The sequence below is a fragment of the Tiliqua scincoides genome, chromosome 4 (assembly GCF_035046505.1).
Source record: "Tiliqua scincoides isolate rTilSci1 chromosome 4, rTilSci1.hap2, whole genome shotgun sequence".
Lineage (NCBI taxonomy): Eukaryota > Metazoa > Chordata > Lepidosauria > Squamata > Scincidae > Tiliqua > Tiliqua scincoides.
This window is the reverse complement of record NC_089824.1, coordinates 201,145,975-201,173,788: the sequence shown is the minus strand read 5'-3', so window position 1 is coordinate 201,173,788 and position 27,814 is coordinate 201,145,975. Positions and strand designations below refer to the sequence as shown.

The window sequence follows — 27,814 nt, the reverse complement described above, 5'->3', positions numbered from 1 at the left end:
GCTCTATTCATAAGAATTGTGTATTGTTGACCATAGTGTACAGGTTGAGACTGATTATTCATGTGGGTTCTGTTCCAAGCACTCACTTGGATTTAAAAAAAAAAAATGAACTATAGCAAATCAATTTAAAAAACAAAGTTTCTTTGCTCCAGTGATTGAAAAACAGCCTTGCTGACCTTTTGACTCTAAGATAAGAGTCATTAAGAAGACAATCCATCAGCACTTCACTCAGCCCCTTCCTTCACCAATGCAAAATGATCAACTTTCTTTCATGAAAGAAAAATGCTGGGGGAAGGGAGGAGTCTGAAGGATTGGTGGATTGTTAGCCTGCTGCCCCCCCTCTCTCTCATTAAGGAGGCTGATGTTAAAGGACTGTTCAATTTTTAAAACTGATTTTAAAGGGATGCATTTTTCCCCTTCTCCAGGGATCAACACATTCTTTCTCATTTGCAGGGGCCATTTGTGTTGAGTCAAATCCGTGTATAAAAAATCCGTGTATAAATAGGCTGGACCTGTACTGTGCAATTCCTTTGTTTAGTGGAATGTAAACTATTTCAACATGTGAGTTAATGATAACTTTGACTTACTATTTTAAATGTATGTATTTTAGGGAGGGATGAAACAATGCAGTCTGTCAGACCATCATTCCTTGAGTATTTTGAACAAAAAGAAAAAGAGAATCAAAGGAACAACTATGGAAGAAATGTGCCTGAAAGATTTTCTTCAGATTGGAGAGTACCTCAGGATGGTGATTATGAATTTGTAAGTAAAATATTCTTAGTATGTCCTAAGATCATAGTGAGGTTATAAAGCAACTCATATTGGTGGATTGTTACTGGCAGTGCTTTTTAAAACACAGGTAATATGCACACATGATGGTGGGAGTTAACAATTGTGTTCAGGGACTCAATGTAATGGCCAGTGGCATATCTTTGAGATTCAGAAATAAAAGGATGACAGAGCACAGACATTTACTGAAAAGGACTTGGGAACCAAAGCAGGGGGTTTGAACTGGGGCTCACTATTCTAACACACTTCCTTTGTCTTTCAAAACTTGTTTTTCCCAAATTCAGTTTCTCAAATCCAGGGAAGTGGCTAGGGTCATAAACCATTAAATATGCTATCCCAGCAGGATTTAGAGCTGGAGAATGTTATCTCATTTTGGAGGTGTGAAAACTGCAGTAAAATTTAAGCAGTATATAAGCTCCATTCAAACTTGGAGCACTGAATTCCAAAAGTCAGCTGGGAGGAGGGCAGATTAGTACATGGTTCAAATGCAAAATAGAAAATGTGACCTTCCAGGTCTATGGATCTGTGACTTCTGGCCAGTGGTCATTCCATTAGTCCTGATCTGACACGTCACACTCCAGGCAGGTGCCCAGCACCAAGTTCGTATTTTTAAATGTGTGTCTTCTGCACACCTTGAATTAAGGAAAAGTAAAATATTGTCTATGTAATAGGATGCAAAAACAAGAGAATCTTAATTCTCATGGACTGGTGACAAATGTAAAGCTATTTCCCTTGTGACACCTGCCTTTAGTTTTTCACTGCCAAGTCATTCTGAAAAGGCACAGGTGTGAGTAATGGTGGCTTCTTATCTTCTGGCCAAGATTACTTAGGCTGCAATTCTGTACCTGAGAGTATGACCCATTGAACACAGTGCGACTTACTTCTGGGTAAAGCTACATAGGATTGTGCAGCAAGTTATATAGCCATCAGCAAAGGATAATGTTCTTTACTACTGCCACCTTGGAAAGAGAGGATCAGATTCTAGGCTAACCATTTTCGACCACTGTGCCATGGTCCACAGGTGTGCCACGAGTGGTCCACAGGTGTGCCACATGAATTTGGGGGATGGTCATTTATTAGTAGGGCCAATGGGGAATGTGAGCCCCCCACTGGCAGCATAGTTTGCCTTGTCAATTGTCAAAAACCTGATGGTGTGCCTTGACCATTTTAGTGCCTTGTCAGTGTGCCCTGAGATGGAAAAGGTTGAAAATCACTGTTCTAGGCAGTGGTTCCTTTGATTTCTTTGGTGAAATCTCTCTGGGCTGCATTGATTGAGCTTTAGAAGATAAACTGATCTGAGCCTACTGAATATGAGGTTTTATGCAAATGACCTTGCTCCTGTGGAGCAACTTGTTGCACCTTTGTTATTTCCTTCTGCCTTCTGAAGCAGGAATAACTTTATTTTCAGAACGGTGGTACTACTCTTCCTTCCTACTTTTGCGTGCATGACTGGTTAAAAAATAGTGCTGCCAGGATGGAGCTATGTTCATTAGACCAATTTAAATTTTGAAAGGATTTTGACAACTTTTTCATTAATGTTTGGGGGGGGGAACCCACATGAGTATTGGTAACCAAAAAAAAATCAATCATGAGCAATTCTGTGTTACCTCTAACTGCATGCATGTCTATTTACTGTGGCATTGTCTTTTGGATATATGTACACAAATAGCATTAATAAGGATGTGCATATGGTCATGGGAGCTTGGCAAAGGAAGAACCTTCTAGCACTTTATATACAGTTGTTGCCCTCTGCATGGCTCTTTTTGCTGATCCCTGTTTTTACTCGAGTGCCTTCGGTATATGGATTAACCATGTGCTGCAAGCATGAAATAGTCTTATTGAAGAAACATTTTCAGTCACCTTCATATAGTTATTGAAAATACACTTCAAGGTTCTTTGAACTCCTCTGTCTGTTTTGGCACTCATGATTCTATTCCATAAGGTGCTGCTTCTTCAATATGTAGCTGAATTTGATAAAGAAAATATTTGACTGCAGCAACCGTATTGGGGGAGAGGAAGAATTTTATATGGTCCTTTTTGTAGATCAGTTGTAGACTTCCTGATGCTAGGTTATAGTGGAAACATCTGATCCAAAATTGGAGAATCTTTCTTAAGCTTACAAAACAAGACGTCTTAATACTGAATTGTTTTTTTTTACCTCCCGAAAAAGATGACTGATTAGTTGGCTGATTGCTTAAAAAATGAATTGGAGATGCACATCTTACAGATAGATGCTTCTGCTCCACACAGCTGTGAATGAATGAGAGAGAGAGAGAGAGAGAGAGAGAGAGAGAGAGAGTGTAATTACTTGAATATCCTTACACACACACCCTTCCCCCTATTGTACTATTCCCCCCTATTGTACTTTGAATAGGTGGACCATGTGAAGTGGTACAGCAGAGGACAAACCTTGAGAAACACTAACTTACATGGATGGATTTGTAACCACAGATCTGGAAATTCGATTTTTGATAGTTTTCAAGTATGTGCATGTAATGTGGTTAAAGAAGAACCATAGATTTCACCATTTTATGCCACTTTTGTAGTTTGGGGGCACATTCATTTAAACATGGAAGAATTACAGAGATTTTGAAATCCTCAAATACCTGAGTTTATATTTGCCCTTTGGTTATGAATGTTGGTTTCATTATCAGTAAAGGCATTCAGTCCTGTAAGGAAAACTGTTTGAGGGTTTATAAGTTTGGGAAACTGACCAGTTCAGTTTAGAACACCTTATTCAAGAGTTCTCTTCCTTCTCCTTGTGGGCACACTGCACTGTTGCAGAAGAGTCTCCTTTGAGCATAATGAAGACACACACACCCCTGAACAGCATCAGGTTGTCACAGAGAATAGAAAGTCTCCACACATCTCCCATATCCCACCTAGTTCCCCCAGAACCTTCTTTCCTCAGTCAAGGAATGCAAAGCTTACGTGCTTTAACAGTGTAGGGATAAGACTGAACAGGGATGTGGGAGGTGTGGTCAGGCCTCCCATTTCCCCCTAGCAACCTGTGCATCCTGAGAGGAGGGGAAGGGAAGAAATATCTGTCTTATGCCTATGGCAATTCCTCTGCATTGAGGTAAAAATCATTCCTGGTTTAAGCATTAGTACACACTATATTTTTGGGTTCTTTTTAAGAGGAAAGGGGGCATTCCTGACCCCTGGCAAAAATAAAGGCTGGCTCCTTCTTGCAAGAGGGGCATCTACACACCAGTCTTGCCCCGTCTTGCTTCACAGAAGCAGGGTGTGATCAGAGATCCAGTGAATCTTAGTTTGTAGCTTAGCTAGAGTAGGTTGGCCTTTGTTTTTTCCACTCCCTCTTTCTCCTGTTACCTAGCTAGGGCCCGGGCTCTTCCTGGTGAGTTTTTTGGTTTGATGTACTTTTTACCTCCTGATCTCTGGCTGGGGGAAGTGTGTTGCTGCGCTATGTCATGGCAGGCCTGCAAGGTCCAGTCCTGCTGGCATCTGAGGGGGTTGAGGCAAGCTTTGGGTGGTGGTGGTGGTGGTGGTGGTAGTAATTGAATTGATACCTGTGAATAGTGATGACCCAGCACATTGTATGATTAAGTTGGCATCTTTTAAAGACCTGGGAATAGTCTGCTTGATATGAACAGTTAACTGTAGCATTTAGTTCAAAATGCTGACTTGATTATGCAGCACTTTGCATAGATGGTGTCTGAAGAGTAAATGCCACTCTGTAAGTGAGGGCTGTTGTTTGGCAAGAATTGTCATTTTCAATTACAGTAACTTAATAGTTGAGGCTTTAATACTATTGCACCAGTGCATGTAATTAGTTGTATACTGTTGCAGGCTTTAAATAAATCACGCTGCCCTTTTTATCCTGAAGGCTTTGCTCATATTGTGTTCCTCTCTCCATCTTCTTGAAGCTACATATACTGCAGTTTAGGCTTTGCAACTTAAAGTGTTGTGTTTATAGCATTTTGAATCTTCTTTTAAAACATCCTTTAAGCTAATTAGGTCCTTTCTGTTTCCTTTATGTAACTGTTTGGAGGAAGTTCCAAACAGTTTTCCAATGGAAAAAGCTTAAGAGGTTAAAATGTCACTCGGTGTGGATTTACTCATGATTGTCATGGAAATGAGCATTCACTATGTATACTCTTATAGCTCATAGAAAACTTGCTTGTGTGTGAACATAAAAATAAATGATGCCTCTTGATATCTCCTCTAGGTTAGGAGTTAGGCCTAATTGAATGGGTTTTTTAATGCAGACATGTTTGCCCATTAGAACTGCATACTATTTATAGGCTGTCAGAGAATATTGCGGAGAAGAAGGTAAAAATAACTGGCTTCATTCCTATGTGTTTTGCAGTCCTCAGACCACAGAGCAAAGTTTGCTTACATAAGAGTTCCTTTTATTGTATCTTCATGTTTGTAAATGCAAAAAGGCACAATTTAGTTTTTGCCATTTGACACTCTATCCAAGCCCCAAACCAGCAATGCAAACACATCATTGACTTTTTTCCATCTCAGTTTTTTCCTCTCCTACTTAGCAGCTGCAGGAATTCCCAGTCTGGGTTGAGATCATGATAGGAGAAGAGAAATGGGCTGTACGTTATTACAGTATAAGCTTAATTTTGGCAATATTGATATTCCTTTGTCTCCATCATATAGAGCTATATGTGTACGAGTGTAAAAGTAAGCAAGTCCTGCTTGGGAGCAGAGACTGCTGTATGTTTTCCCCTTGTGCTCGAGGGCCGAATCCTAAAGTTCCTCAGCGTTGGTATGGGTGTTGCAAACATGCTGTAAGAAACCTCTGCAGCACTCGGAGAGGAGGAGCTGCCGGTGTTGGGCCAGTGCTACTCAGCACTGAGCCTCAGTGCTGTGTAGAGGGCCAGCTTGCACTCCAGCAGCACCAGCCTGTTTCAGTGCAGGTAAGTTGTTTCAGGGCAGGGGAAAGGCAGGAATTGGGTGGAGTGGTGTGGGGGAATTGGGATGGGAAGGTGGAACTGTCTCCAAGCTAGATGGCTCTATACACCTGAACACTATACATTCCACTTCAGTTTTGGCAATTAAATACTGTTTACATTTCAAGCTGATTTGGAGGTGTCAGTAGGTTTGATGAAAGAGTTAGGAGAGCAAATAAGAATTTTTTTTATATTTGCAGTATTGTATTTAGCTTGAGCTCTAGATGCTTTGCATATGAAACTGTGTTTCCCTGATATACTTTGGCTGTAATCCTAACCTCACTTTCCTGGGAGTAAGTCCAATTGAACACAATTGGAGTTACTTCTGAGTAGACCTGCTTAGGATTATGCCCTTTATCACTTAAAAATGTACAGTTTTTTACTTCAGCAGTAAGGGCATCCCTTCAGCACCATCTCCTGTGATCAGCCTTTCTGGTATGTAGTAGTCCCATGAAAAAGATCAGCAGTAAGGACTTAAACACCTTCAAGCAAGTGTCATGTTCTAAAGTTGATGCATTATCGTCCTTGTAACTTGCTCTGAAGAATGTTTATAGTCTCACCAGTTGTATAGAGGAAACATTTATTATCATCTTTCGAAATGATTTATAGTAAGGAACTGTGAGAGGCAGAGAGATTTATTGCTTATTGATCAAGGAAAACATGCTCTGCTTTTAAATGGCCAGTATGCCTGGTGTATTACAGGCCTTTGTGCTTGTATCATTTGTCTTATGAATAGGTTTGTATCCTGATTCGCTCTCCACCCCCCAATAGTTTGTTTTTGTGTCATCTGAACACTAAAGTTGGAATGCCTATTAGTAACATAAGAACAGCCCCACTGGATCAGGCCATAGGCCCATCTAGTCCAACTTCCTGTATCTCACAGCGGCCCACCAAATGCCCCAGGGAGCACACCAGATAACAAGAGACCTGCATCCTGGTGCTCTCCCTTGCATCTGGCATTCTGACATAGCCCATTTCTAAAAACAGGAGGTTGCACATGCACATCATGACTTGTAACCCATAATGGATTTTTCCTCCAGAAACTTGTCCAATCCTCTTTTAAAGGCATCCAGGCCAGATGCTGTCACCACATCCTGTGGCAAGGAGTTCCACAGACCAACCACACCCTGAGTAAAGAAATATTTTCTTTTGTCTCTCCTAACTCTCCCAACACTCAATTTTAGTGGATGTCCCCTGGTTCTGGTGTTATGTGAGAGTGTAAAGAGCATCTCTCTATCCACTTTATCCTTCCCATGCATAATTTTGTATGCCTCAATCATGTTCCCCCCCCCCCCAGGCATCTCTTTTCTAGGCTGAAGAGACCCAAAAGCCGTAGCCTTTCCTCATAAGAAAGGTGCCCCAGCCCAGTAATGATCTTAGTCGCTCTCTTTTGCACCTTTTCCATTTCCGCTATGTCCTTTTTGAGATGTGGCGACCAAAACTGGACACAATACTTCAGGTGTGGCCTTATCATCGATTTGTACAACGGCATTATATTATTAGCCATTTTGTTCTCAATACCTTTTCTAATGATCCCAAGCATAGAATTGGCCTTCTTTACTGCCACCGCACATTGGGTTTGTGAAGATTTCTACAACCTGTAAATATTATGCAAAGGACCAAAAAACAGCAAGACTGTGAAGTACCATGCTGTCAGATAGAACTCTTATTTTACTCAACTTCTGGCTTCTAAGAGTTCACCCAAGCATTGAAGCCAAAAGGCTTAAATGAAAGCTAAATTTTTTAGGGTCTAGAATCTTGTATGTTTCTATATTCCAGCTCCAGGTTTTAGAAGTAGCCTATCTCTGAATACTAGATATAAAAGAGTTGTAATAGAATACTGTACACGTATCATGATCTTGTATGCTCATAGAGATATCTGGTGGGCCACTGTGAGATGCAAGAAACGAATAGATGGGCCCTTGGTCTCATCTAGCAGGACTCTTCTTATATTCTGTATTTGAGCTGTGTAACTAGTTTCTAGGCCACACTTTCCTCTTTCCTTTAAGGATGTCATAGGAACTTGGGACCTGACTGCATCATTTCTGTACAAATCAACACAGTTCCACTTGTTTTCAGTATTTGCTAAGTAATGGATTTGATATATAAGATTGCCTTGGCATGGTTTATGCTTCATAATACAATAGCCCCTCCCCTTATTCTCCTTTACATATTTTCTTTTTTCTGCACTGGAAGTAGTCTTCTAATTGAGAAACTTCTCTACAGGTCATAGCTGCTTCCAATAATATCTCTGCGATGCATAAAGTTTCTTATATGTTCACACTGTAGAAACTTTATGTAAGCTCTGAATTCCATTGCAACCTGCAGCTGGGACATGTCACTTCTGGATTTAGAGAATCCTTTCTGCCAGTATTTGAAATTGGAAAATATCAGTTCAGAGGCTTGAATTGTTTTCAGTACCTACTGCAGAAGATAATTATTTTTCCCTTTCATGCCACTCTGTTTCTTGGCATAAAAGTCCTATTTCATATGACAGGTTCATCATTCATAAGTTTAACTCTTTTATAAACTGACACTGATCTGATTTGTGAAAGTTCTCTACTTTATTGCTTGTGTTGGAGCTTTAGTTTTGTTAGGTCTGTAGCCATTTTCTAACTTTTTTAAGACTTATGGAAAACAAACATTTATTTATCAAATAAACTTGATGTGCAAAAGATGATCATACTCAAACCTGAATGTGTGTATTCTGTTTGCATGTATGGATTGATTAACTCTAACCTAAAGCATGTGCAGGGTATATTCTAGCCCAGGAGTCATTAGTCCTAATTCCAAAATTCTTTTGGGATTTTGATGGGGGAGAGAGATACAAGAAACTGGAGACATGGGTCAAAGAAGTATTTGCTTTTTGAGAGGTTGAAGAAAAATAGTTGTAGCTAATGAATGGGAAGGCTGGGTCTGAGGCATGACAGATTTTAAAAAGACCCTGGCCTGACCTTGGTAACCCCAGGTTCCAATTAAGTTCTATAGTCTTGTGTATTATTGAAGTGCTATGCAACTATGAGAGAAAGGACTTTGTTCTAAAGCAGGGGTGTCCAAAGTTTTTGGCAGGAGGGCCACATCATCTCTCTGACACTGTGTTGAGGGCCAGGGAAAAATAATTAATTTACATTTATAATTTGAATAAATTTACATAAGTTTACATAAATGAATATATTAAAGATGAACTTATATGAATGAATGAATGAAGGTCTTGCAATATCTCAAGGCCTGTAAAAGGCCTTGCACAAAGCAAGGCTGGCCTTTCCTTTGCTGCCACTACTGCATTACAGACATGAAACAGCAAGCAGTGAAGGGAGCCTTCATTCCACAATTCACGCAAGAGGTCAAACAGTTGCCCTCACGCTGAGAGCAGTTGCATCGGGCCATTGTGGGCTTCAACAAATCTCCGGAGGGCCAGAGGCTCATTGGAGACTGGGGGCTCTCTGAGGGCCGCATTGAGAGGCTTTGAGGGTTGCAAGTGGCCCCAGGGCCGGGGTTTGGGCACCCCTGTTCTAAAAGAATACAGCACCGAATATCCACTACAGAAAAACCACTGAATTTTAGGTGGAAAGTATGCCTTTCAAATGGATCTTCAGCTATACCAATATATATTTTTTTATTTTATCTGTTCCCTGGTTTATATAATATACAGTATTTGAGTGCTGCTTTTCTTCCATTGAATTATTATTGTATTTTTATCTTTACAACAACCATATAGAGTACATTAGAGGGAGAGATGGTGACTTTGCCAAGGCCACCTGGTAAGCTTTCATAGCTGGCTGACACTGAAAAGCCAGATTCAGAGTCCAGAAGCCTCATTTTTCTGTTCATTCTACCACATTGGTAAGGCACCTGTGGGGCTCTAATGGTGCTTGTGATGGAAATATGCCGTGCAGTCTATTTTTCAGTAGAAGATGTTTAAATGAAAAGTGCCAATTCTAAAACCCATTGAAGAACATGTAGCTCACAAGTTCTCTTTTGAGTATTTTAAAGATGAGTTAGCCTCATCAGAGAATTGGTAGCTCTTTGTTTCTCATACCAAATCTAACACTGCACTTATGTCTGTGAGAGTGTCTTGCATTCCGAAGTCAGCATAGGAGAGGTTTTTACCTTGGCTAAGAATGATCTTAACTCTGACGATTTGCTAGATTGGATTCTATGTACAGTACTTGCAGGCAGATGCTGCTTTATTCATTGGAGAAGCAGGGGCTGTGCAGTTGTTCATTAAGGGATTCATCCAAATGCACTATAGTCTTGCTGAACAAACTTTCGAACTCTTGTTCCGTTGAAAGCATAATAGGCAAGCTGCAAGAACGTGCTGGAACTAGAGGTGATGAATGCTGTGGTGAAACTGGGAACGTGTCAGACTGCATGCTATACTGTAGCTGCACATATATGATCATAGGCAATTTTCATTTGTAAGAAATGGAAGTGCTTAACCCTTCCCATACTGGAACACATAAGCATAATTTTTTTTTCCCGTCTGCTGTTTTATCTCTACCTGTCTTCTGAACTCATGTTTACCTTGCAAACATGGGTCTGGTATTCCTCTGGTTTAAAATGAAAAAGAAGGAACAGTGGAGTTCAGACACGACTACCTGAATGTATTACTGTAGTTTGAAGAACCTAGGAAATTATGCCTAGCTTAAGGTCATATATGTATATGTGTATGTATATGTGTATGTATGTATGTATGTATTTTATTAAGTACCCCTGCAAAGCTTGGTAGTTCTGTAAGGAGCAGCAGGCATGATGTAGGTACAAGGAATGATGCTTGGTTATACACCCGGGGCTGCATTTTGTAATCAGCACTTGAACCAAAATATCCTAGCAGGTAAACCAGAAGATACCATACCAAATACTGTCCTGAATTTGTTTGGCCTGGTATCTTCTAGTTCAGGGCTGTTTCATGTCGAAGGCCGAATAGCATTCATTATACCTGCTGAGGCCTTGAAGTTATGTCATTAGGCAGGAAATGATATCATTAAACCGGTCATAACCAGAAATAAGCACTTTTTCTCGCTTAGGAACTCATTAGCTGCAAATGACAGAAAAGAAAAATATGCAAATCTCAATCATATTTCAAGATATGGGAGAGCCCACTTTTCATGTGGGCTGCCCTTTCAGCAGTAGCACCTCAGCATTGCTCAACAGCTGAGAGTCTGAGGGCTGAATAAAAAACTTCCTCTGGCCACATTCAGCCCCTGGGCCTTTTGTTTGCCACCCTTGTTCTAGTTCCTCTGCTAGTATTAAGTGATGAACAAGGAACAAATGAAGATGGTGAATACCAGTTTGGGATGTATTTAAAATGCATGTTTACACTTAATCTTCATAAACTAACACTTTTTTTAGCTTTTACACGTTTGTTAATTATTAAAGGTAGACTAGATCTACCTGTTTGCAGTTTGCAGTGCACAGTCACTAACTTGCATCAAGTCTTTGAGCAAATCAATGCAGTCGAAGTCAGTGAAGCTATCCCATGGGCCTGATATTTCTCACTGAAGAGAATTGATTCAGGCTTCCAAAAACTCAGCAGTTGGTGTACTGGTGAATCAGTATTGCATAGTTTCTCATCAACTGTGGCTGACATGGAATTGAAGCTTGAGTAGGAAGCAAAGCTTTCAGCGTTGTGTGGCTTAAGTGGTTTGTAAGTAGTATTCAGTCATTCATTTGTGGTTCTTCCATACTAAAAATAAGTATTACTTTTTTGCATCAGTGCACCTGTATTGCCTCCCCTTTTAGTGAGGTTGCTTCTCCACCCCCAAATTGTATTATTGCAAACGTGTTGCTTGACTACTTTTAAATGCTGTTTCTTTGAAAAGAGATACGCAAGAGTATTTTGCTCAGATGCAGTGTTCGTTTGAAGAAAGTATCTAAACGATTGCATTGTGTATGGCACTCCATACAGGCATGACCTTCAGAGTCTAGCAAGTTGATTTATTGCCCTGTCAGGCAACTTAAGAACTATGCTCACTAAAATCGGAAAAAGGAGTAATCATTTTTAAAGAGGAAATATACCATCATGAAATTGCAGAAGTCTGCCACTGCGTAAACAGTTTCAAGCATCAACTCCTGTCTCAAGAAAAGAATACAAGGGTTTTTTTGTTGTTGTTGGTCCAGCGAAATTGACCTTTACTTGTCTTGTAATTAAGTTATGGGGTGGGTGTAGGGGGAAGAGAGAAAGAGACCTTGTCCTTTCTGTGTTATTGGATTAAGTCATTGGAGCCTTTTGATGTCCTTTAAAGATTTAGAAATGTTTGTAGCTATTTGCTGTGGAACAAGACAGTTGAGGCACCTTGACATTTTTCTTCCTTTTAGTAAAGTGTGCATTGAATTCAAATTCTTATGGAAATGAAGCACATTGTCTCTACTTACTGTCATTGTAAGGCAAGAAGTGACTTGATGGCTATCCTAGTGACATGTGAGCATCCATTGCTTTGCATGGAAGAATAACCCCTGACAAGCAAGTTCTTATCACAGTTGTAATGTGCATAGAGGACTGTTTGCCAAAGATGCCCTGAATCCTGGAGTCAACCTGCCCCTGAACATGATGTAGGCATCCACTTGTATCTTCTATTAATTTAAAATGCACTATAATTTTATTCTTTCACTCTGGATGGAATTTAGAGGTGGCTTTATATGTAAATCCTTGCTCATTGCTGTTAGCATATGTCAAGGCATTAAAAGTACCCATCTCCTTCCGGGGATTTGCGTTTGAAGTAGAATTTTTTCAGCTCATTCGGAGTTAGTCAGGGATGCTCATGTTGCTGATGCAGAACAGCAAGGCTTTCTCCATTCTGTGACTCCTGCCTACGTTCTCTGCGTGGGTGTCCAATTTACATAATCGTGTAGACAATGTTCTCCTAAATTGTGTGGTGAATATACAAATCTCTTTAATCCAGGTACTCCAATCCTTGTGTTATGGTAGACTCCTAGAAGTCTGTCATGTCCAGTAATGCCATCTCTGCTTCTTTGCAAACGAGACTTGAAAAGCAGCTCAAATGGAAAACATCAAATTACCAAAAAAAAAAAAGCGCCTAGATAGCCCAACACTCCTCATTTCCTTGATCCTCATTTTATTCTGCCATTTCATTATCCATAATGTCATTGTTGCCAGCAATTCTGTGTATCTTTATTATACCCCACTTTTCTCTTATGGGCACCTTGTTGTATGATTCAAACACACAATACTGGCCTGTTTTACAAGACATCTGGGAAACATGGAGAAACTAAGGGGACAAAATAAGCATTTGTTAAGTCATTTCATGGAAATCTCTGTCAATTGCTGTTGTAATTTTGCAAACTGTTCTGTGTAAAATGTAAGTTGGTTTGTCTTGAGATTTCTGTTTTTGAGGGTGTGTAGCTAAGAATAACTTTCTTAGACCCAGTTGAAATTTGCAATCGAAAGCCGGAATTTAGAGATTAGGATCATATGTGCCACTTCTTTTCTACAACCCTGATATTGCACAGAACTGTCACCAATCTAGGCTGAAGCCCAGTTGCTATCCCTAAACGTTGGTTTCTTTTTAAGAACTGAACTAGGCCTTCTATCTGAACTAAAATCTATTTGTTGATAGAGGAGAAAATTCTTAGTGAGAAATAAAGGGTGTCATGGAAAAATGTACACTTGTGCTGTGTTCATACTAGGTATACATGAATGTTCCTCTTTATCCAGTACAAAGTATGCCATGGGTGAAGCAACACTCATCCTCATTGCACACTAAGAAACTTTTTATAGGAAGCTCTTCTGAAAGACATTTGAGAGCTCCCTTTCAAGAAGCAGTAGGGCGTCACAGCATTTGGGGTAGGCTCCTATAGTATGTATTTCACAAGGATTTGTTTCCTTGTGTTCTAAAAAGAACTGCTGCCTGTTCTTAACCATTCATTTAGTTATCTAAGCATGACATGTAAAAATCCTTGGGTCTACCCAAGTGTGTCTTCCCCTTCTTAAGGGACTGTGGTTTAGAGCAAACTGGTTCCTCTCTACCCACTTTAGCAACACCTTTAATGAAAGTCTCACTCAGTAAGAGCTGTTGGGAATTGTTTTGCATACTGTAGCCCACAGTGTCTCTTTAGTCAGCAGTCTGCCTAAATAATGAAGTTGCATTAAAAGCAGAAACTTGTACTAAGATTTTTATTTTTCGAATCTTCTGAAAGATTAATATCATCTGTATTGCAAACTTACAGGAATTCCGTCACTGTTCGCAATTCATGTTACTTTTTATAATTCTGTCCCTCCGTCCTTGAAATATTCTGTGCTTTCTCCCCCCTTCCTCCAGCATACATCAGATCTCTAAGATTTGGTGTTTTTGATTGAGGCATCTTTTTAATGACTTTTTTCTTTCCAAAACAGTCTTGGCGATGTATAATACATTTTATAATGCTGTGAAATACTGCTTGCTATGTTGACAACTAATTTTTAATTTAATTGGTATCTGCTTCAGAGCTTTTGAATTCCACCTGACTTACAACAGATGGATCTAGAGCAGTTACTCTGAAGCTTCCTGCTTTCAGATAACCTGTTCTGCACTTGTCTGCACCTTAACCAAGGAATTTCTGAGCAATACAGAGCATTCGGGGGCATGTTTCTTGGGTGTACATTGGTTCATTCTAGTTGCTGGTCTGGCTTGTTGAATCTAGGTGTCCCCTGAGAGGAAACTAAGAGTGCACCTTCAAACGAGGCCATTGGTCCTCTGACTGAAGAGGATTAATAAGGAACCCATAGTAAGTTCCACAAAACTCAGTTTGAAAACCATGGCTCTAAAATGATAGAATGAAAATAACCCCTCAGGATTTTAAGATTCTGCTAAACCCGACAGAAGGAGTGTGAACAGTGGTATACCTCTCAGAAAACGAAACTGGACATTCAAGGCCATTGATGCCATTGTAAGATACTTCCTCACAGACGTTGTGTGGGCAGCTGGAGGGGGGAAGGGGCCAAGGTGAGAAGAAAAGGAAGATGGGCACTGACGGGCTGAATAAAGAACAGCAGGGAGAAGACCAGGTGTGACCAGGGCGCAGAGGAGAGAGGAGGAGTGGAGAGGCGTGAGGAGGGTGGAAGAGGCCCATATATACACTGCCAGCATAACTAGTAGAAAAGTGAAGATTCGAGTTCATACATCTTTTATTTTAAAAATAATTTAAAACATATTGATTACAGACCTCTCTTAGAGCCAAAGCTTTTGGAAGAGAGGTGCTTGTAGACTTGTAACCAGAATGCCTTCCACCTTAAGGGGAGACCCTAAGCACTTAGCTGACTATTTATAGACCTCTTTTTGCCTGCTGCTGAAATATAGCCACATCTAGGGTCAAATGTGGTGCCTTTTTGCTGCTTCATCCCTATTGATTTCTGTGTACAGGAAGCTTGGACACATTGTGGTGTTGATTTTTTTTAATATAATGCTTCAGAGTTTTAGAAAACATATTGCTTGCTGTAGGTATGAACCTGCTATGTTGTTCATGATGATAATTCTAAACGTTGAGGCCAGTGGCTCTCAAGCACCGGGACCCACTTTTAAAAATGACACTCTTGCCTATCTTTACAAGACTTTAAAAAAGGTGATCTAGAAAGAAATTTTTTTTATTTATTTACAAGTAATATTTTATTTGCCAAAAAAAACCCCCAAAAACTCAATCCATTTCTCATAATAAGGCAGCCCTAATGAATAGCCTCAAGTCTTAAGGGGCTTAGTTATGTGACCCAGCCTTCCCCTGTCCCCACTAACTATCATTGATGGACTTGAGGGAGAGGAACACACCAGAAGAAACAATCTCAAACTCAAGGCACTCCCTGTATTTACACAAGCTTGCAAGGTGCAGGAGCTCAGCTCTTTGCAGGGAATTTAGAATCATAGATTCTCTGTAGATTTGGGGCTCACTGAGTCTAGTACAATGACAGATTTAACCTTCATTCCTATGTGGGCAGAGTCTAGAACACCCATTCCTAACCTATCCCTTGCTTCCTTCTTTATCGGTCATAGTCCACAATCATCATACTATGATAAGCAGGCTACTGACCTGGTTCCTAATCATTTGTTCTGTAGCTCCATCTCAACATCTCTGCAGCAAATAGGAAGCACTGGTTGGTGCCAGGCTATAAAGGGGATTGTATATTATTCGGTAGAGGCATTAAGCATACCATTCTTCGGTAGAGGTATATTCTTCGGTAGACTTGGGAGCCTCAAAGATCAGCAAAAGGAAGTTTTGTCCCTGTCCAAAAATGGACTGTTGTGGTCTCACTTTGAATAAGAAGAGTTGTACCAGTGGCATATCATCACAAATTCCTTTTTGTGCATAGAAGGCCCAAGACATGGCTGAACTATTTGATGGAATCGGAGAACCTCTCCACTTGCTTTTCTTTATTCATTTTTCTATTGTTTTTATCTCTCTTGTGCTTAGGCCTAGTATTCTGTGCCTCCTTCCATCATTGTTGTTCCTACATTTTCTTTTCTTCTTAAGTTCCACTGTGATGCAGCAGGTGGTCTACTGGACCACCTGCTCCATCCTCTCTGCCAGTCTATAGAAAACCTTTGAGAGCACCAGTATAAATAGTGCTCCTTAAGATGCTTATGTCTGATTACTCAATGGTGCCATTTTTAAATTTTGGCTGTCTTGGTTTCTGGGTGCCTGAATTCTGCCATTCATAGTTAAGCATAATGTATTACTGGCTGTAATTGTAGGAGATGTGGGATGCTGTGCCACTGCCATTTGTTGAAAGAGAATGGTTAGGTAATTTGAAAGGCTTCTTCCTGATCCATATCTCTGTTACTTTTGTGAGACAAGCAAATAGTTTTCCCAGTGACACATAAATCAAAGCTGTTGTGAATTTCCTCACAGAATTTACAGAATGGGTAGGTAGGCATTAGAGGTTTTGTTGATGATTGCAGCAAATCAAGCATTTAAGAATAAAGAAAATATTGAGTTTCATAAGAAATGGAAAATTCAGCTGTTAAAAGGGAATATTTTACTGCCATCACTGTCTTCGATTTCCAGTGCAGTAAACCAGCAATTGCTTTATCTTTCTCCCATAAAAACTCTTGTTCCCCTCAGTGAAAAATAGATATTTTTCTATTACCTAGATTTATCTAGTCTAGATTTTTGTACATAGCTTGTGCCATACTTAAAATATTTGTGAGTTTTATATAGGTGTTCAGAAATGAAAGAATTCCTAGGAGAAGGGTCTCTACTTTAAAAGCTGAATTTTAAAACTTACCTTTGCTGTGTCTCCCTCAAATCTTGAATAAAAAAGACAGTGTTCTACTCATTTATCTCATCTGTTTCTCCTTTTAGTCTACTCCCTCGGACTATTCCAGCAGAGCTGCTTTTGTAGGAATTTTGCAATGTATGAAAAAAGGTTATTAAATATTTCCAGGATTGGCAACAATGGTAAATTCAATCTTAAACTGTGATGATGTAGCACTACTTGAGACTTTTCCTAGACAATTAAAATCACACCCAAGTGCTTTTTACCTTTTACAGTGTAACTTCCCAAGTACTACTTCAGTCCTAGTAATCATGTATGTTATCTACAATATGAAAAGAGAGATCCTGGCTACTATTTGTGCTTTTAAAAAGAAAAATATTGAGGACAAATGTATTGCTGGCCAAGCATGGCCATGTGAATTTTACTTCTTAAGGGGCTCTACAACACCGATACACTGCAGCTATTAAGCAAGGAAATCCCCATCTAGAAAAATATATTTTACAAAAGTGCTGTGCTGAAAACAGTAGAGAGAGACTACCCAAGATTCTTGTGCAATTTGTGATAATTGTGATTCTTGTGATTGAGATCATTGTAATTGAGATAATTGTGATTCTTGTGCAATTTCTATTCTGGTGTCAGTTGCATTTGAAGTAATACTGGAGAATTCCTGCATCAACATGATGACTTCAGTGAAAGTGGTTGTGTGATCTGGAGGGAAGATACACTGGGGTCCCCTGTAAGAATAGGATCAATACAGTATTAGATAAAGTGCTAATGGTCTGAACCAGTATAGGAATTGTATTAGCTGGTAGATGTCTGCACTTGACAATCACAAGGAAGGCGGTTTCAGGCTAAATTTCAAGGTGTTTATTATTTTTGTTTAAATTTTTCCAGTCCAAGGTTAAACCTCCAGAATTGACCAGCATATGGCAATCTTTCAGCAGCTTGCACAACAACTGGTTAATATTAGGATAACATATTGCAGATTATCCTGTTTGCCTATCGACTGTCATTTTGTAGTTGTAGGGAGGCAATGAGAATAAATGCTTGACTTTTTCACCTTTTTTGTTAATGTAGTATGGGAACTGTCAAAATTGCTAACCTTAGAATGTTATGTAGCAAATGATTATTTTGTACCTAGCCCTCTCAAGCCACGCATGGGCTCAATTACGAAATCAAGGTTCAGAAGCCACTATCATAGATGTCTTAGTTCAGGATGACAACTGCTGTCTGTACCTTCACACCTCATTACCTGTTATGCCGAACACTGCTCTTCTGTCATGTATTGTGGCTTTCATGGTGCTTGACAGCCTGTCTGTTTTTGCTGTCCCAGACAGAAAATAAATAAAACCAGGAAGCTTATCTAACCTCTGATAAGACCTCAAGTTATAACACTGGGTTATAAGTAAGCCAGGTCTGCACAAACTAGGAATTCTGACTTTTGTCAGGTCTAGTCTAGGATTTTAAAATGTGTGTTCTTTTTCTTTTCTTTTTTTAAAGTGATGAAAGATTACAGTCATATACTTAGAATGTGACAATGGTATTCAGCCTGATTCTGAAAGGATTGGTTACTGTCCCACCACTGCTCTAGATCAGAGTCCTGCCACTGCGTAGGCAATGGATTATTTGCACTTTATGTGTTTAACCTTTTTTGAACAGTTAAGGGCAATAATGAGAGGGGGAAATGACTTCCTATCTGTGGTTTATGTTACAGTAAGCCTCTTCATGAAAATTTAAATCCGGCCCATTTCATCTTGAGGAATCTGCCATATAGATGCTATAAAATGGTCCCTGGAGGTCAAAACAAGACTCTGATGCTATTCAGTTACTGAGCAGTGTGCCCTTTGGAATATGAACTGTGACTAATGTGTCTGGTAGCTGTGTTATGTATTCTTCACTGTTCAGTTTTCACTGAGATTCAGGAAAGCTCAATATTTCACTGGCACCTTATTGTGACAAACGAAAAGACTATTTTAAGTGCTGAAACTGAGAGAGGAACTTAAGGAGCCAGGCTGCCTGGGTCAGAGTCCCAATGTAGCCATATAGTAAGCTTGAGTGCAAAGAAATAGGAAATGGTATGCCATTTACCCATTTGGCAAAAGATTCAAGGTGTGGTCTGTCACCTTGTACTTTAAGGGCATGTTTGCAGCATCTTTTCTCTATCCATTTCTTGTTTCAAGTTCATTGCATGGGGGTTGGTGGTGATATTCATAGGTATATAAAGTTAGCATCAAACAGCAACTTTATTCTGTATCACTGTCATCCACAGGCTGTGGAAAACTTGGAACAAGTGCTTTTTGATGTGAGCACGTTGCTTGTAATGTATCCCTTTCTTATGCTGAATGCTTGACTTGTGGCTTTAGTAGTGTAACGCACCAAGTGCCCCCGCACACCTTGGAGTAAAGAGTAGACAAAGTAATAGGCCTTGCCTGTGCTATAGAGCCCTTCCCATGCAGGTGCTATGATCGCATGGAGAAAGGGCATATTTTCTTTCTTGCCACGGAGCTATTTCTATTTAGGTAGCTGTGTTTACCTTGAGCTTGGATTATATTTTTGTGTTCTTTTTGGAATATGTGGTGTTTGATAGTCAAGGGTGCTGAAAGTGTCACGGTCAGGCTCGCAAACAGTTGATCTGAATGTCTTCATAAGCAGCTGTATTGCCATACGTTGTACCATAGCCTAAACAGCAGAATGTTAATTCTGAGAAGATGTAAACTACTGCAGTGTCATGAGCAGAGGCTAAAAACTTTCCTTTTCTGTTTGTGTAACACCGATTAGAATTCAGACAACAGGTTTGCCTCCAAAAACACTTATGTTTAAAAAAAATGCAGGGAAATGAAATTCCCCCCGAAATGACCAACTGCAAAGGGGGAGGAGCTAAACAGCCCCTGAACATATGCAGGAGCCAACTCCTGGCCATTTAGTGTGGAAGAAGGAGCTGAACAACTATAACTGGTGAACTGTTTGAGAGGAAAATTATAAAAGAACACTTTGGTAACAAATAAACCCAGTTTTGTTTGAAGAGTCGAGTTGTCTCCTCTGCAGTCCTGCCCTAACCTCTGACAGGGCACCAGGTGAACAAAAGGGAGTGGAATTGCAAGTTGTCTGTCCAGTCAGAAATGGTTAGCATATGTCCGGCAGTAAAGAAGACCAATTCTATGCTTGGGATCATTAGAAAAGGTATTGAGAACAAAACGGCTAATATTATAATGCCGTTGTACAAATCTATGGTAAGGCCACACCTGGAGTATTGTGTCCAGTTCTGTTCGCCCCATCTCAAAAAGGACATAGCGGAAATGGAAAAGGTGCAAAAGAGAGCGACTAAGATCATTACGGGGCTGGGGCACCTTTCTTATGAGGAAAGGCTACAGCGTTTGGGCCTCTTCAGCCTAGAAAAGACTCGCCTGAGGGGAGACATGATTGAGACATACAAAATTATGCATGGGAAGGATAAAGTGGATAGAGAGATGCTCTTTACACTCTCACATAAAACCAGAACCAGGGGACATCCACTAAAATTGAGTGTTGGGAGAGTTAGGACAAACAAAAGAAAATATTTCTTTACTCAGCGTGTGGTTGGTCTGTGGAACTCCTTGCCACAGGATGTGGTGATGGCATCTGGCCTGAATGCCTTTAAAAGAGGATTGGACAAGTTTCTGGAGGAAAAATCCATTATGGGTTACAAGCCATGATGTGTATGTGCAACCTCCTGATTTTAGGAATGGGCTGTGTCAGATGCAAGAGAGGGCACCAGGGTGCAGGTCTCTTGTTATCTGGTGTGCTCCCTGGGGCATTTGGTGGGCCACTGTGAGATACAGGAAGCTGGACTAGATGGGCCTATGGCCAGATCCAGTGGGGCTGTTCTTATGTCACTCCACAGCAACACCATTGGCAAATCGTGCAGGTGTCAGAACAGCAGTTGCACCACTTTGTCAACTAGTGGTGCCTTCTTGATTGACTGACAGATGCTGCTCAGCATGGGCCCTTGTCCTGGTTGCACAAAGGCACCAAACAACTGCTAAAGCTACCTGAAGTTTAACACTGTGCATATGCTGACTTTACTGGGGGGCAGATAACTGTGTTTATGTTTGCATGTGCACACATGCGCTTCCATGTATGGGTGCATATGTGTGTATATGTGTACATTTTTGGAAACTGAAATAATTTGTAGTACAAATAGTAGATCAAAAGAAAAGGACAAAAGGCTCCTGGTGCAACCTGGCAATATGCTCCCTTATATTATGATGCCTTACAAGGCACCTCTCAGGCTTAGAAGCAAGAGAAACTATTTTATTCCCCCCCCCCACACACACACAGAGCACTGTGTTAATATTTTGTTATGCATTACTCTTTATATTCTTTCAGCACCTGTGAATTGGGTATTGAATAATCACCTTCAAAACAGATGTTAAAGAATTAGTATAGAATTGTAGCAGGTACCATACATCACCTCAAAGGGCTGTCAGCTGAAGCTGCATTAATGTGCATGCATAATGCATCCTATGGGGAAAGCAGTTCTTTAAAATCAACAGTTTCTTACCAGATAGGCAAAAATCTGTGCTTTTTGCTTAACGTTTTGTGTCCCTTGAGCTATAAGATAATTATGCAATATTAATGCATACTGCTTCTTTTTTTGCTACCAGGACACGCAATACTCAAAGTTTTTGTTTCCTCCCATGCTGTCACCAGGTTGCTGGTGATCCTGGGGTAAAGCCCAGCGCCAGGCCATCCATGGCACCCTTGCCTGTCCCAGTGGTGCTTTAGGCAGTGCCACCTGTAGTTGAGTGTTCAGAGTTGTGGTATACAGGGGTCCTTGGCCAGTGCCCAACCACTTATGCCACTCTTGCTTCCCCCCCTTCCTAATCCAATACTGTTAACTTTTAAGATCTGTAAATGGAGGCAACACTCAATTTAGTGACCGGTGAGACGTTACCGAAGTGTGTGTATACCCCCATTGACCCCATCTCCCTGTCACTAGAAAGAAATATCCTCCCACTGAGTGTGCAAAATACTGTCTAATATTGAAGGGGTGAGGGGATGAATTCCAGCCACTATTTAAAGGTGGCTCTTTCTCTTGCTCTCTTACCAATCTCTTACTTGGTAAAGTACTCGTAAAGATCTTTAAAGTAAAGATCATAACAGATTCAAAAATACATAGTGTCATGTTGTAAGTACACATGAGTTTTCTTCCTTGCATGTTCCCCTCAAGGGAAGGCTCAGTCAGTTCAGTGAATGACTTCAGCATCTTGATCAGAAGCATTGAATGTGTGGACTTTAATAGGGAGGCACTGGCAGTTCCAACATTACAGTGCACCTTCCTGAGCACATCATGGGTCTTTAAAGTCTCAGGAGCAGCAGTTTCCTTGAATATAGCCAGAAATGTCAAACTTTATTTCTCTGTTTACTGAAATGCTATTTGGATTGCCATATTTCTGTAAGAAGTATTAGGCACATGATCTGTGAGCTTGCTGTCAGTGCCTAATAAAACATCAGAGTGCAATAAAGCAAAAAGGTCAAGCTATCCTGAGTAGCAGCCATATGCATTGTTGGATCTTGAGAGGGGCAGGCTTAGGATGACTGAGTTAAGGAGATTGCCACTCTTACAGCAAAGCAAATGTTTGGCAGTGCCATCATGCTTCAAAAGACAGCTCTTTACAAAAACTGTTTGTACTCCTTAGTTTTGTCATTCCGTCCAAGTAAAGTTCCATGTTAAGAGGAAAGACATATGTATAATAAAGCAGATTTGCAAGTCTGGAATGAGAAAGAGCTGGGAGTTTCCAGAATAACCGCTTGTTCTTTACATTTCATCTATAGATTTAACAGCACTTTCCATAATTCTGAAAGGTTCTTACCCTTAAAGGAAAATGTTTTTTGCTCAGAAGGAGCAGAGCAATCTTCCCACCCAGCACAGCGAATATGAGCATACATCTTACAACTTCCATTGTCAGCTGCTCATTTTGTCTTTTGTGTGTCTTTTTAGTTGAGGAACTGGACTGTTGAAGAACTTCAGAGGAGACTCGGAGCACTTGACCCTATGATGGAGCAGGAGATAGAAGAGGTTCGCCAAAGGTATCAGTCAAAACGGCAGCCAATTCTTGATGCTATTGAAGCAAAGAAAAGACGCCAACAGAACTTCTGAAGAACACCCCATTGTTAGAATAATTGCCATCATCCCTAATAATAAACTGTGCTTTTATGACTACTGTGTAGGTGGATTTCTGTTTTAAATGTGTTAGCAAAGCAGACCCAATGGCTGCTCCCTTTATTTACTGTAGCACCTTTTCAAACTCAGGAATGCCTTTGTGTGGAGTCCTCATGAATGGGCAATGCTGTATTAGATGTAGTTTTTATAACAGATTGCATGTATTTTTTTCAGATGAGCTCATTGTTGGACCTAACATTTTGCTTTGAAACTGAGGAACAATCAGAAATGGACTAATAAATGTTGGCTCGTAAACATCCATTAGTCTATCTTCTAACACTTGAGTTTATTCTGTATTATGGTGTTGAAATTGTTTTGCTTTGTTCTGAGGATAAAACAGTAGGTAAAATTCTATATCTCTTAATGGGCTAAATTAGGTTGATGTGCAAGGATGCAAATATCTTTCTGTTCTGCATAACCAGAGACCTTGCCCATTTGTATAGTCACCTAAATTGGCCCAATAAAAGATGCATCATTTCTTTTGTTTCGTATTTCCTGGCCTTCAGAGCCACTGCAGCAACCACTGTGTACTAATTGTGCCCTACTACTGTTTAATGGTACTATGGAAGGTATTTTAAAAAATGAAGTGATTCCCTGACAAGAATATGCAACTTGCTCCAGCTTTTGAAAAAGATCTCAAACTTACCTTCCCCCCCCCCCCACAATCAGAAGCCTCTACAAGCCCCATGCCTTACATTGCCCTGCTCAAGGCATTGAATTTCAAACCTCAAGACTTGTCCTTCTCTATATGTGTACCTTTGAGTGACTGATGATACTGTAAGTGGAGCGATTGTTAATACGTATACTTCAGTGTGAAACCAATCCATCTAAACATAACATGAATCCTACTTGCTGTGTATTTTTCACAATTCCATGCAATGGAGGAATGTCAAAGTACTTGCAACTCAGGAAACTAGGAACTTTCTTGAGATAACAAGAGGTTCAAAATATTTTACAAATTATAAACATTTATGGGCATTGCTATTTTAAGCTTCATTTGTTTTGTGGCTTCCACTGTTTTAAATTTAAACTGAGGTGCACTTTACAGTTGGTTTGAAAAGGTTAAGGATGTCAGTTAAGGTTAAAATGAAGATCAATTGACACAAAAGAATAATTTCAAAATGCCCTTTTAGGCAATACCTGATGTGTCAAGTTTAATAAAGGAAATTCCATTCAGTCTGGGCAGCAGGAGCCCCTTCTGAAATAAATGGGGAGCAGACTAAAACAGGCCTGAGTTTTTTGTTAAATTTTCATCCATTTTTTGCGCCATTTCATGGTTAAGTGTATGGTGGAATGTGCCTGTAGCTTGAGGTGACCTCTGAATTTCTCACATGTTTTAAGAAAATCTCCCTTGTTCAGGGCATGAACAGGTTGTCTGGAAGGATTAGAATGGCCAAACTCCAAAGACGACTGTGTGAATGTGCAAAGCATTTCTGCAGGTGCTCTGACAGTTTGAGATTTTTGTTTTTCCCTTGCCTTTAATAGAGGGTCCTTGACTTTGGGAGCCTGCACTGAGTAATTGAAATCTGTCTCATATAGAAGAATGTGAGACCCTTTGAACTCTGGGCAATGCCTACAATTATTCACTCCGTTTTTCATGCAACTTGATAACTGCACTGAAATAAAGACTGAAGAGTAGAAATATGTTGTACTTCTGCTGGAAAAGGCCTAACACCATGATTTAGGAGAGCCCTATGATAACTTATCACAGCAGGTTTCAGGCTGCTGGATTCTTCAAATAGTTACTTTTTTTTAGAACAGAAGTCCTGATCTGGCATACAACTCTTACCCTGTCACACTATAACTGGATTCACCTTCCCAATTCCCCCCCCCCCCATCCCTCAGTATAATCTGAACCAAGCTCAAATTTTACAGATAAACAGGAATTGTGGGGTCAATCTGGGTACTTCAGCTTCCTAGGGAGCTGAAGGAAAACCGATCATAAGAAGAGCAAAGCTGTTTTAATATTAGGGAACTACTGCTCTTAAAAGTTATGGCTACAAAACTAAAGTTAGACTTCTGACTTTCCTTTCTAAGGACATGGTCGTTTAATATATTTTGGCTTGCACTCAAGTGACAAGCCCTGAAGAATCCAAACCACAGAACTCAGCAAACTGCTTGTGCATATTCTGTAGTGAAAAGAAAAGCATTAAATAGTGAACCAAAATAACTTATGTGAAGCCATTTGCTAAGCAAGTACCAGTAATTCCTGACGTCTTATAGGAGTGATCCTTTAAACACCAGCAGCAATTTTTAAGATGAGCCAGCTTGCAATGCAAACTTAAGTTTTTGAAGTATTGATTTTCTGTTGGTGGCTAGCCAACCTTTAGCATTGGGCATCAGGCATGAAAACTAGAAAGCTGGTCATTGACAATGCTAAAGTGAGAGTCTGAGAGATGCCACCTGCAGTACTACTTAATTTCAGCAACTGTTCAGGTAGGCTGCATTTCGTAGCCTAGTCCCAGTCCCATTAAATGCCCCTTCCAGCTATATTAACAAGGTGAGAGGACCTTCGATAATAATCCATGAAGCCAGTGGCCTCTAAGATGGGTGCGTTTCACCTATGGTTATGATGCATCACGTAATTCCTGCTTGTATTGAACTGCATTGATTTCACAGAAAGACTGATCTATGTAACTGGGAATATTTGCCTTTACCATGCCAGATGTGCCACTACAATTTGTCTACCCTGGCAGCAACGTGACTTTGTCACTGGTTGAAGGTAACACCAAGACGGTCTTTATCACATTCTTAATGTAATAGAGCAACCTGTGGTGTGGAAACCAGTGGGTGGCAAAGCATGTTGGTCTCAGGATCTCATATAGAGGCCAGGTTGTAATGCTGGAGCCCCAGTATGAATAAGCCAGCTCTGTTCAGTTCAGTAATAGTGTAAGCCAGGGATCCCAGTTATCGTTTTGGATCCTGCTGTGGGAATACAGCATTTCTCTGTCATCCAGATTGCAATCTTAAAGATTTCTCCTGAAGGAATGCTGTACAGTATGAGCAGTATTAAGCAAAATGTTCACATACTTGTGAAATTTTCATTCACATGTTGGATGGGTCCATATGCACAGCTTGAAGCATTCCGAACAAGCTGTCATTGTGTGTTTGTGGTGGAGGTGTTTGTTTTTTAACAGCCTAAAATCAAATGTCTGGTGTCAGTTTTGTGAGAGACTCAGTGTGAAAATAGTAGCTTTAACATTTTGTTAAAGAAGTTACAGTAATATGATGTGTTAACTTGAAATATTATTTTGTAGAGATGTGGCTGTTTGTATATAGTATTAGTATGGGACCCTTAGTTTGTATATGTCTGAAAATAATTTTTATTGCATTTTCTTTTTGAATTTGATACAGGAAGGTGTGTCTTGGATTTAAAACATCTTGCCTTACTGTTTATAGGACATAAAACTGTTCCAATAAAAATGTTTGATTTTTATGTTACAAGCTCTGGTGATGTCATTAGAAGTGCTATTGCATTTGGTGTACACATTCTAAGAAACATGAAACCTGGATCAGGTGTCCTGGTCCAGCTTCATGTCCTCAACACTGATCTTTCCCATAATCCTTTAGAAGAAAGTACATCAGTTGGCTGTTAGGAACTGATTGACATTATCAGCCTCTATGATTTTTCTTAGAAGCTTAGGGAGACGAGGAAGGTGTCATCTAAATTTCCTAATAGTTAGTTAGTTGGCAACCTTCAGTCTCGGAAGACTATGATATCGTGCTCTGAAAGGTGGTTCTGGAACAGCATCTAGTGTGGTTGAAAAGGCCGATTCGGGAATGACAATCCCTTCCACACTGGGAGCAAGTGCAGTCTGTCCCTGGTCTGTCTCCCTGGCTGTGGGCCTTCCTTCTTTGCCTCTTTGCCTCAGCCTGTTGGCCAAGTGTCTCTTCAAACTGGGAAAGGCCATGCTGCACAGCCTGCCTCCAAGCGGGCCGCTCAGAGGCCAGGGTTTCCCACCTGTTGAGGTCCACTCCTAAGGCCTTCAGATCCCTCTTGCATATGTCCTTGTATCGTAGCTGTGGTCTACCTGGAGGGCGCTTTCCTTGCACGAGTTCTCCATAGAGGAGATCCGGCCATCATCCATTCTCACGACATGACCGAGCCAACGCAGGCGCCTCTGTTTCAGCAGTGCATACATGCTAGGGATTCCAGCTCGTTCCAGGACTGTGTTGTTTGGAACTTTGTCCTGCCAGGTGATGCCAAGGATGCGTCGGAGGCAGCGCATGTGGAATGCGTTCAGTTTCCTCTCCTGTTGTGAGCGAAGAGTCCATGACTCACTGCAGTACAGAAGTGTACTCAGGGCGCAAGCTCTGTGGACCTGAATCTTGGTATGTTCCGTCAGCTTCTTGTTGGACCAGACTCTCTTTGTGAGTCTGGAAAACATGGTGACTGCTTTACCGATGCGTTTGTTTAGCTCAGTATCGAGAGAAAGAGTGTCGGAGATCGTTGAGCTAAGGTACACAAAGTCATGGACAACCTCCAGTTCATGCGCAGAGATTGTAATGCAGGGAGGTGAGTCCACATCCTGAACCATGACCTGTGTTTTCTTAAGGCTGATCGTCAGATTGTCAGATAAATTTCCTAATAGCTGCTGTGCATATTTGGTTCACCTTCTTAGAAATCAAGGTGCTCAGATTGCTTCTGATAGTGATAGGGTGAATACTGCTCAGACTTGGAATGGGACTAAAGAC

General features: G+C 40.5%; 1 protein-coding gene across 1 annotated transcript in view; it reads left to right on the top strand.

Annotated features, from left to right (window-relative positions):
* Positions 1-26,563, top strand: part of STK4 (serine/threonine kinase 4) — a 67,952-nt gene extending 41,389 nt beyond the window's left edge. The window contains exons 10-11 of the mRNA XM_066623675.1: positions 611-762; positions 22,898-26,563. Of these exons, the coding sequence (XP_066479772.1) occupies positions 611-762; positions 22,898-23,056 (311 nt within the window). The 3' untranslated portion in view covers positions 23,057-26,563. The remainder of the gene's footprint in view (positions 1-610; positions 763-22,897) is intronic.
* The last annotated feature ends 1,251 nt before the right edge of the window (positions 26,564-27,814 follow it).